The sequence below is a fragment of the Anopheles darlingi genome, chromosome 2 (genome assembly GCF_943734745.1).
Source record: "Anopheles darlingi chromosome 2, idAnoDarlMG_H_01, whole genome shotgun sequence".
Lineage (NCBI taxonomy): Eukaryota > Metazoa > Arthropoda > Insecta > Diptera > Culicidae > Anopheles > Anopheles darlingi.
Genome location: NC_064874.1, coordinates 10,732,867 through 10,744,271, shown reverse-complemented (window position 1 = coordinate 10,744,271; position 11,405 = coordinate 10,732,867). Strand labels below are relative to the sequence as shown.

At 48.9% G+C, this 11,405-nt stretch overlaps 1 protein-coding gene across 1 annotated transcript in view; it reads right to left on the bottom strand.

Annotated features, from left to right (window-relative positions):
- Positions 1–11,079, bottom strand: part of LOC125949025 (organic cation transporter protein) — a 14,200-nt gene extending 3,121 nt beyond the window's left edge. The window contains exons 1-2 of the mRNA XM_049675702.1: positions 10,214–11,079; positions 1,867–2,293 (exon numbers count right to left, since the gene is read on the bottom strand). Coding sequence (XP_049531659.1) covers positions 1,867–2,293; positions 10,214–10,732 — 946 coding nt within the window. The 5' untranslated portion in view covers positions 10,733–11,079. The remainder of the gene's footprint in view (positions 1–1,866; positions 2,294–10,213) is intronic.
- Positions 11,080–11,405: the final 326 nt, after the last annotated feature.

Here is an 11,405-nt window from a genome sequence, read left to right as displayed (position 1 = left end):
AAATGGAGCCAGGTTCCGGTCAGTATGTTAAATTATGCTGCCTGCAAAGTGCGTTCACCGGTTGCCTAATGTTCAAACCTAATGAGCAGTGTAAAAACCAGTTCTAACTCGCATTTCGTTTGATGGGACGCTTTCCACAAGTCCGCATTGTTTAGGGGTTTGTTTTGGTGATAATTTAGTGAACAAAATGGCGCATCAATTAATCTTCTTAACTATTTCCCTCTTGCTCCAACGATTTGCAGCAATCTTCGTTGCTAGCGATGCCAACGCAATGAGTCTTCGAGTCCGGGAATCGAGTAATCAGTGTTAATGTACTCGCAAACAGTCAGCACGTGCGTAGCTTCCAGAACGAACATGCAGACCCCAGCTCAGGCGCCATAAAGAGTGTTCAGTCTTCTTCTACGCTTAGCCAGGGCAAACAAATAAAGACACTTGGTCGTAACAACCATAACTGCACGTACTTGTGCCTTGAATCACTGATTAGACTCGAGCTGTCTGCCTGGTCCGGTGTCACCTTCCTAGTTCACCTCCAGCACGCTCTAGGGCAAATCGAATCATTCGAATCAAAGCAGGAGCAGGAATTCAAAATTTCGCAATGAATAAAGCATTTCTAACGACTGAAGTGATGATAATGATGATGAAATGACAAATTAATGCTAACAGACGAACCAGCACGTAAACCGCAAAGCGTCAATAACATCATTTGTTTCACTCTCCTCCGGCTCTCGATAAGCAGCTGCTAATCAGGTCATTACATTTATTTCTTTAATAAACCGGCACAAATCACCCCTTTGTAAGCGATGATTCCGAACCAGCGAATGGCGCCCTGGGTAGCAATAAGCATTAAATGGCATTTATTACATCCCCCACCAGCACGGGTTCATACAGATTGTGTGGGTGATTTCCCCGTCGGAATGTTTGACACGATGCGGTGCTGGATTCGTTGAAATACGAACCGGTGCATCGCTTTTTCAAAGAAACCGGTGAGGATCCTCTTCACGCAGCACGCTCACGATATCAGTGCCGTGCCGTTTCTCTCACGATTCTTTTCGTGCAGTGTGTCTAGTGACGCAGAGCAGGTAATCATGACATACGAGCTGTCAGCACTTCTGCCATTGTCGGTGACTCTTGCAATTTTCATGATAAAAACCTCATTTCAAGCCATCCGGTTGGAGAAGGTATCATCTGTTTCTATTTGCATGATTGTAGCCTGTCGGTCTCTGTCGCGGTGTACAACATTGACAGGTAGTAGATGGTAATGATTGCCTTTAGAATTCGGTCAACGATCGAACAGGCTTAGTAACTTCTGCTGGAACGTGACACTTGACTTTACATTGGATAGAGATACGCAGTAATCAGAGAAACAAACAGTTCGTGGCCTAACACAATTGATGCTACCAATTACGGTACACGCCATCTTAAATGGACAATGGAAAGGGCCAAATTATTGCTGACACGCATTGGCGTTGGCACTGGCTAGACTTTTTCATTTTTTAAGATACAAAAACTGCGCTTCTTGGGCCCGCGGTAGGACGCTTCGCTGTGCCACGTGCGACCATGAAAGCGTTCTGTCCGGAACAAAGTAGCCAGACGTTGCGTTAAGCACGCCACCCATAACTGCCGATTCTAGGCGGAGGTTAAAATGGCGTGAAATTTAGTCAGTAATTGGCCAGCCGCAAGTGCGCGGAGAGGTGGATCGTGTGCCGAAGAAACAACACGTGAACTACGTGACGACACATGGTCGCTGTACTGTGGTCCCGCAGCCAGCGTGTCATCTCAAACAATAAATATCCAACAAATAATATTTGCGTGTTTGTGTGTGTGATGTGCGTCTGTATATGGCCGGTATAGTACGGTTCCACCTACCGGTTAGTGCCTGCGTTAGCGCGAATCCCATCAGCGTATGGCGTCGACCGAACTGATCGGAGATCCATCCGCTACCGACGCTACCGAGGGCAGCTCCGGCCAGGAAGCACATCTCGACGATGCTGACCAGATGAGCCCGGTCACAGACAAGCCCAAACTCCTCCACAATCGTCTGCCCGAACGAGGCCTCGTCAAACTCGTACGCTTCGCATCCACCGGACATCGGTAACGCATCCGTCTGCAGTGCATCGATGGTCGTGTTCGCGAAACCCGCAAAATACTCGAAGAAGCGATCCAGCGTGAGCTGCTGGTACGGTGCATCCCGGTAACTGCACTGACCGTCGGGTTGTGTGAGGTTGCGCCAAACGTCCAGCGGTACCGCCGACAGATGTTCCGGTCGAGCGCACCAAAAGTCGCGAGTCGCGGCCTGCATGTGAAAAAACAAAAAGGGTAGAAAGGGGATGATTAGCGTACTCGATTGATTGGAGAGACCTTCGGTTGCCCATTTTGCGGAGGATTGCTCTTTCGTCGCAGTCACTTAAGAAGGCCGCGTTTCTGCTCTCCTCTCTGATGTCACTCATTAGCCATACGTATGCTTCAAGAACGAGTCTCTACCATTAGCCTATAAAGCGCGAAATGATGACGATATGAGAAGCGATACTATGCACCATTGGACGAGGTATCATTGTTGGTCGAGGTGCAGCACGTGCCACGTGCAGCTGGTAATTCGATCCGACCGTACGCAAACAAGCAACGGTTTGCTACGAGCTTCGAGCCAATATTTGCCTTTGGGCCAAGTGTTTCCACACCTCACCGGAGCACCGTAGCATCGTAAAACAACCGTTTCGCCGATGGTCATCGGAACGCTAATTGACCATCGGAGACGTCATCAACAGCAACGGTACCTGGTATTGGTAGTGCATGGCAAATCGGTCGCCAAACCGGTTCAACTGCTCAGCCACCCCGACGCACGTAACGCAGGGTAACGCAAACGGACTTAGTATACGCGTCATGGCTCGAGACCTCGAGGACGGCCAACGTCACTTGGCGCCCTACGGTGTTTGGAATCTATGGGTGAATATGTCTCGATAGTAGACAACAGACGGTGGCCACTATGTGTAGTTCGTTTCTTCCTGTCCGGATGCCGAACGGTCGCCTCCAATGTCAAGCGTTGGTGCGTGTTGCAACTAACCGCGCGCACACCAGACACGATTCGAGGACTTCTATTAGCAATACGCACCATTCCATTAGGGCAGCGCAGGTACAGCCCACATCTCGTACGTTGAATCGTTGAGGTTCGTCGGTGGATACGGTTCCATCGAACAAACTGATCCTTCAAGTCGCCTCACCGCGCAGTTCTGCAGTTAATCGAGCGACGGATCGAGTGCCGTAGGTCAGATGCTACTGGCATGTTAGAAACGCGTTTAGTCTCATCGGTGTCCAGCGTACAAGCCTCACTCACGTCACGCCCCACTGCAGCACTGATAAACGATCTTTATTGGAATGAAAATGACCGGCCGAACGCCTTGATATGCGCGTGCTTCGCCGATGTACTCGCCTTGGAGTAATGCTGGTGCGGCCCACTACGTAGAGCGCACTAGCGCCATTCAGACCGCCTCGTAGATCGAAATCGGAGTGTGCGCGTTCGAGCCCATTAGCTCTTGCGGGCCCTTCTTCGGCCATGTTGAACCTTGAGGAAGGTGCTTTAGAGGTGGTGCACTTCCCGGCTCCACACTTCCTGACATATCCTTCTAGCAAATGACACGCCAATCCGATGTGGATCCGAGGGCTGAATGTACGGGCCCCTTACTCTTGCCGGTCCGGTTGGTCCGGTCAGAACGGTGTCGAACAGCGCAACGAGCATGTGTGTCCTCTATTCCCCGGAATTCAACCCCCCTGTAAGATGTAGACCACTGTAGACACTACCTCCTCCGATTTGATTAGTGACTCGATTTCACGCACGGCACCACCGTCGTCGGCCTTGTCCTCGCCAATTTGTGGTTCTGATAAATGAGTCATATGGCTAAGCCATAACTGGCAGCCATGCTGTTTGGTAATTAACGTGCGCCACGGATTAAGCATCGAAAGGTCGGAAGGTTGGCAACGGCAACGGATTGGGAATAAAGTTCACGTTTACTACTGTCAGGTAAGGAGTCTCAAATGGCCACAGAGAATCGATTTCGCTACCAAACGAGCCACTCCACTAGATCGCTTCCTGGTGGCACTGTCCTGGTGGTAACTGTCCCCTCGGGTGGGGGGGGGGGGGGGGAGCGGGCGGTTATTGTTGATTGATGATTGATTGTGCTTCTCGTGACGACTATAAAATGTTCCAATAAACACCACCTACATGCGGTCCGGCTCTATCGTGTGGGTCCACATTTCCTGCAAGCCCTTTCTAGATTCGATGCTATCGAGTGATCACATATCAGCTAGGAATGATTGGGGAGGCCCCCTTCGAGATCAGTAACACCACATTGTAATGCCGCTCTGGCAGGGCGTAGATGAGCTATAAAAAGTTGCGCTAAATATAGATCGCAAAACGCGTCGCGTCGCAAAACCGTCCAACTGGATGTCCTTCGGTGCTGATGCTGAACCCGCGGAAAGATCCATTCGTCAGCCGATGGAGCCTAGGACGGGGGGGAAGCGATGCGTACCGTTTCCTGCACCCTGGCGGGCACTTTGTCGGTTGCAACAGGTTATCAAGAAGAGAAATGTAGATCGATGCACATTTTAAACTTGTCCAGCAGCAAATTATTTTTAGCTCGCTTGCCCGATGATTCCGTGCCCTTCCCGGCGTGCTCTAATGCGTAGTGCACAGTGTGAGATCGTTGTCTTTTGCTCTCGATTTGCCAAGTCTAGCCGAAGCAAAGAGAAGTAAAGAATGGTCAGAAGGTCACCGAGTGAAGCCACTCTTCCTGGTGTCAGAGAGTCCCCACATTCGTTCTATCATGCAGGGACTAGACATCGGGGTCCAGAAGGTTCTGGTTTTCTACCAGAGGGTGCTACGAAACATGGTTCGTGAGGCGCTAGCGCTGTGGTGAAAGGTCCTATCGTGGATCGGACCTTGAACATTTTTAGCTTTTGTATTACGTTGCCGTAGGTCATAGTAACAGGGGAAAAAAACCCACATATGTAATAACCTTGGCATCTGAACCTAACAAATCAAGTATTCATCGGATTATTTTATTTGCAGTACATTTTGTGATCATAGTTCACAGTGTGTTCAAAGTGGAAGCAAGTGGAATAGAGTGAACTTCCTCGAAAACACACTCGAAATAGCTTAAGAATCATACCGAATGGATAAAAAAGTGTTTCTGTTGTCCGAAGCACATCAGTAATTAATTGAACACTCGGTCACAAGCAAGAGTATTCGTTGTGGAGGAAGAAATAATTGCCGAATGTCTCTGAAAACAGAGCCACCAATAACCATCGTCTTCAGCGATGCGTGTGCTCCACGTCTACTTTCATGAGCTTGTTCTGTGTACTCCGCACACCGCGCATAAAACAGGCATTCAACAGTGGTTTTCCTGTGTTGGTATGTGCCGAACTGGCGGTTAGAATTGCTCTTGTAATCAATATTAAAATATTCTGGCACTTAGAATTACACCGGCCATGCTGATGGGAGGATCAATCAACCGCGCAATATATCGGAGGCCAGCTAGAACGGTTATGTGTATGCCGTTGAAATTCCGCCAGGATGTTGCATCAGTTGATGGATGGAAAAGGAAAAAAATGGAAAAACATAGAAGCACAAACAACCTTCCAAGGTGGGTAGGAAGTAGTAATCAGGTTCAACCAGTAGGGGACCACGGTCCTCACGCCTCCGGCCTAGTATCCCCGACAAATCTGGTCTCAATTCGCCGATACGCAATAGAGCACAGCTTCAGCGAGATCTACTGCTCCCCCCGGGGGCGTTCGTATAAATGACATAAAGACCTCCGCTGGAAGCCCCTAATCATCGTCGCCTTGGAATTTTTGAATGTTTTTCGGTATCTCGCGAATCTAGCAGCACTATTAACCGTCATCCTGAACGGTCATCTAGTGGGAACACGCAGTGGTCCGTGCGGATATACTTTTGCTGCTAAAATTCGGTTAGAGTGCGATCGCCTCTCAATGTCAGCTATGCCGGTTGAACGGCGGGGAGAAGCCATCGCTCATCCAGGGTCAACTGTCAGGTCCTGTACTTCCCCACGCTGAGCGCAAGTCGGTCACAAGTTGATCCTCTCGATGGGGGATCTTGAACTTGAAAGCCAGACGCACAGTTAGTGAACTCGTTCACGACCATCACGGCCCACGTCTGGCGCTGAGGGTGCCCACCAGAACGCAGCAGAGTGTGCGGAACGACTGCACAAACCGGTTCTCCGATGGATGCCGGAAGGAGTGCGTTTGCACCAAAAAGAGCAAACAACTATCAAGCAGTATCGGAAGCAACGGAAGGAAATCCTCATTACTGTAGCTCCTTCATCGCTAGATCGCCGGCGGTGTGGTGCGGTGGGTTGGAGGAATGTTGGGTTATTTATTTACAATCGTGCCTGCGATCGTGCGAAAAGAGCCAACAGTTCGATCACCTCGTCCCGTGCGTCAGCCGGTGCCGCGATACTACTTAGAGTGTCAAGGTTAAGCGTGCCAGCAAGTCGTCGACAGGTTCATAAGACTTTAGCGAATCGGTTGGATGGCTACTGGTTTGTCTTAGCTTCAGCGCGCTGGCTTTTCCCGAAACGAAGGCCACAAAGCGGTTGCTGTTCGGTGCTTTGTGCCGTTCGTACTGTTGTGCATTCAACCTCATCCTCCGCATCCTGGCTATCATGCAGACACGCGTGCCGATTCGGACGGCACGCGTACGAATTTGCAGTGCAATCGAACCACCCAAAAGGAATGCCGTCGTCAGATCAGCGATCAGCATTGTAGATATCTGGCGGCGATGATAAATGTGATGCTAATTTCATATCGAGGTAAACTTCTTGGATTGATTTCGTTTTAACAAAGAGGCATCTGGTTGCAGTGTGGGCTTTTCAATTAAGTTTGAGACATATTTATGACCCATTGCCTGTCAGCACAGAAAGTGAGCGATAAATGAGGCCAGTTATATCAAGTTGTTATAATTTGATATGATTGGAAGGGTTTTTACCTTTCGATGCGTGGGTACTAATTTGAATACTAAGTGTATCGCATTAGCCTCCTCCCAAGGTGGTTAACGAAATCCCGTGCCATGCTTGCATCAGCTTATCGCCTTAGATGCGTTATGGACGACGACACAATGTCGCTCGCGAGTATCATAAATGATTTGATTTATAATTCGCATACGCGACGGCGAAACAAGTTCAAGCGCCACCTATTCCTGTTCGCACAAAGTTTCCTCTAAGGAAATAACGTGCAATCGGAGTGTTTCCACCATTGATAATGGAAATGGATGCCCTGTCTGCTGGAATTGGCTGGTTTGAATAAAATAATCATTAGTCTCGATTAGAAAAGTGGATTTCTCAGGCAATGCGTGCGGCGTTAGGACTGGCTTAAAGGTTAATGAATTGAATTCTATTTATTACCAGCTGTCTAAGTACTTTCTCGATACATCCTGTCCAGTAGTTTTCTGTATATTTACATATCAACAGCATAGAACTTTGAAGTTAAAGGAACGAGAAAAGTGTCTCACACATTTTGCGTATTTCTCGCAAAAATCCCATTTTACAGCATTAAGCCATTAACCACATTTTACCTAATGAGCTAGGTAGCCCCGTTTTCTTAAATAATTTCTTCTGAGCCATTACCATCGTCAGCGTTGTGAGTGAGGTGCCTCGTAGCTGAGGTGCCTCGTAGCTGTAGTGGCAATTCTGTAACTTGTCAATTCTCAATTTGTCACCATTGGCGGTGGAGTAATGGCTGAGCTAATGAGGAGTAATGCAGCAACTAAATTAAACCACCGCAAAGGTGTTCGGGTGAGTTTGAGCTGCGCACCTGCGATTGTTTGCCCAACAACGATTGTCTGTTGCTAAACACACTACACGGCGTTCTCTGAGACTTACAGGCACGGAGCATAACGAATGGGATGCAAGGGATCGCACATATGATGCTCGTTCTTGGCTATGAGCACCTGAAAGCTGATGAGTGGTCTAGGCCCCACGCTATGCTTGATCGGAAACGGTGACTTTCCCGCTTTCTTGCAACATCGCCCAGGGTCGCTATTGTGGTGGCTACAGCGACATGCTCGAGCGAGAGCGCCCCGTTCGATCATTCATTAATTTATGCTGGTTACGTTTTTTTCAAATGTTTTCCCTTCTCCCCCATTGTGCATGACGTGCTGGTAAAGAGAGTGCCAAGATCGTTTTCGCCCGCGTGTCGTTGGTTTGCCAATCATGAATCAATGTTCTATTTGGTTTTTTTTTCCAACAAAGCAGATTGAATTCTGTCCTTGATCTTCGTGGAACTCATTATGATACGGCTCCACTCCAAATACATTCTTCTCTTCAAAAGCATCGTTCGTGCTTTTATTAAAAAATGATAAATTGCTCGCAGCCGTCCTTAAATGGTTCACTCTAAGCATCACCTTAAGGAACACTCAACCTTGACCTGGTTATGACGTTTAGCTGCCCGCGCTAAGTCAACCGAAATCGTTTCACTGCCCCTCAAATGTTGGCTGCCTGCTGTGGCCACCTGACCGGTCCGATCACCTGCAGAGTCCCTAAAGAGCGGCCCTAATTAGCGAACTCAAACAACTCGTCTGCACCATTTGGGCTTTTGTTGAAGTGCGGCTTGTGGGCGTTAGATCTTAAATGGACTGACCGCAGGTATTGTGTCAGGTTTTGTCACACTAGAAACAAACTTGACCTCATGGCACGGGTCCGCCATTGACCCAGACCCAAGTACGTGGATTCCGTCAACCGCTCCCAAAATATGCGCTAAATCGTCAAACAGGTTTGGTGGCTCCGGCCAGCCGATTTGACAGTGTGGCCATTGTTGAAAGTGAAAGGAGACAGTACACGGTCTCGGTCACTTTGATGTACATTCCTTACATGTGGAAAGGCCAGCGATTAGACCCTCGTCGTAGACATTATGTTTTCTGGTTCAGCGAACTCGTTCCAATCGAACGTCTTTTGCTTATGTCAAAAGGATGTTTCTGTAATGCCGACCAGCGGGTGTTTCACCATAAGCCTTATCCGATGAAAAAGGATCTGTTCGCGAGCGCCCGCGTTTGTGTGTGCACACCAGGCTGCTGTCGATTGGCAATTTGGTTTGTAATGTGAGATTCGCGGCGGAAGAGGAAACGCACACGTGCGAGTTGGGCCTCCCGATCCGGCCTCCAACATAATCAGGACAGTGGAATTCAATCAAGACATCGCGACCTAACGCGATCCTGATGAACATGATTCCCGTACCTCTTATGCAATCGTACGGCAGCATTCTTCCTCCGTAATACGTCTCCTATTCATCGCTAGCGGAGTCCCATGACAAACTGTTGATTCGCAATCATCACAGGATTGCGATTATGCTTCGCAGCGTGAACGGTAGCATCACCATTCGCTATGATGTGATGTTCTGTTGAAGCAACCCCAGCTACGACCGTCGGTCGTTCACTTTATCCATGGCTTTAAACACGTCCGGTTGATTTTTATGATTCTGGTTTGAATTCAACCTCCAGCGGCTTATGCTGCAAGGTGTCGGCCCTTGGCTCTCGCGACAAAAACGCGTAGTAGACGCGGTTTTAATGTCTCAATCGCACTTCCACTGAATACAATAACTACTCTGCTGATTGATCGTCGTGAACAGTAAATGTTTATGCAATGATTTCAACTGATTACAATTGATTATCCATTTCAAGGGTATAATCGAAGCAATAGCTCTACCACCAATCCGGAAGTCTAATAGGCTCGCGGATCCTTCACCATGGAATGGTGTGTGCCCGCAAGGATTAGGAGTGCTGGTAAATGTTGGCAATAATTAATAGTAATTGGCTTGACCGATCGAAACTGCACACCGTGCAACGATTCGTCCACGCTTCAGTAGCTGCAATCATCTTTTTATTACTCAAACGTAGTAGCAGATTAGTGATTTATCGAAGTTACGATGCGGCACTCAATGCAAACTCAGCATAAACCTCTGCAAATGCTAACCACGACATTTAATTTTTGTGAAATACCATACTAAATCAAATCAATTTTCAGTTTCACTCATTTAAAACATGCTCTACTCTCAATCACAAGATGTTTAAAACATGCCCTACACTGCTCGCTCACAGACTTTATCAATGTCATAATGTCACAAATTTAATCCACAAATTCGTAGTTCTATCTTCAAGTGATGCATTCTGGTTGCGCGAGGGCCAAGAAACAAGTAATAATACAACGACACCTACCTGAAACACTAGGCAGAAGATGTGGAACGTGGTCGGAATCTGGAACAGGCAGAGCACAAACGTCCAACCGAACTGCCACAGACCATAGTGGCCAATATATTCCGAGATGATATCAGTGTCCTCGTCGTTGGCGTTGCCACCGAGCTGGCCCGTCACGTCGTTACCGTTATCACTCTTATCATCGCGCGCACCGACCGTATGCTGGCTGCCCTTGCCGAGGCCACACTTTATCCCATCAGGGTTGGTCAGAGATTGGGCAGCTAGTGGCGGCATCGATTGGTAAATATTGACCGTACCGAAGTCCGCCGTGGTGTTGCTGCCGATCGGTGGTAGAGAGGCTGGCGTTTGAAGGATCGTATCGAACGTTACACTGTGGTGGGGCACTGCCGGTAGGGAGAGTTCGGTGCGGTACGGCACGGTCATGGTGTAGATACCGGCCGTATCCTGTCCCGTGGTGCCGACCGGCGTTCCGAGACGTTCTTGGCTATCCATTTTTTGCACGTAATAATGTCGTTTCATGCTTGGCGTCCGTACAACACTGTATCGGCAATTCGGATCGAGCGGATTACATTGACACGTAACGAGCGGTGGACGCTTCAGCGGAGCGTAATTACTAACTGAACGTGTAGCGTTACGCGGTCGCAACTAATGCTCACGAGGCTTATCGAGCGTACCACGAACGAACACAAGAGCGAGCAAACTGCACCACGATATAGCACCGGAACCGTACGAAGTGACGATCGACGATGGCGAGCTGTATGCGGCGTTCTAGCTCGCAGGAAGCGTAACAGAACAATGAAGAAGTGGTGCGCACGGCCGCATAGTTAAATAGACTCCGTGCCAGCGGCAAACACACTCCACGGTCCGGTACTGGAAGGAGAGACGATGTTACCCCCGCCTCGTCAGACAAGCGAGCAGCAGATCGACAGTGGGACACAGCACGACGACGACGACGACGACGATGACGACGATGACGATGACGACGACTCGATTCGGTCACTACCACACCACCACACCGGTTACTACTTTTGACACGCGACCAGCAAAGCTCTCGCTTTCGTTGATCGCCGAGGATCGCGAAGGATCACTCCACTTGCCGCTAGTTTAGAATGGCTCGAGCAAAGCGTACGAACCGATTAGTGATACCGGGCTGCCCGTGTGCCCGCGAGATCGGGAAGGACCGTCCAGTGCG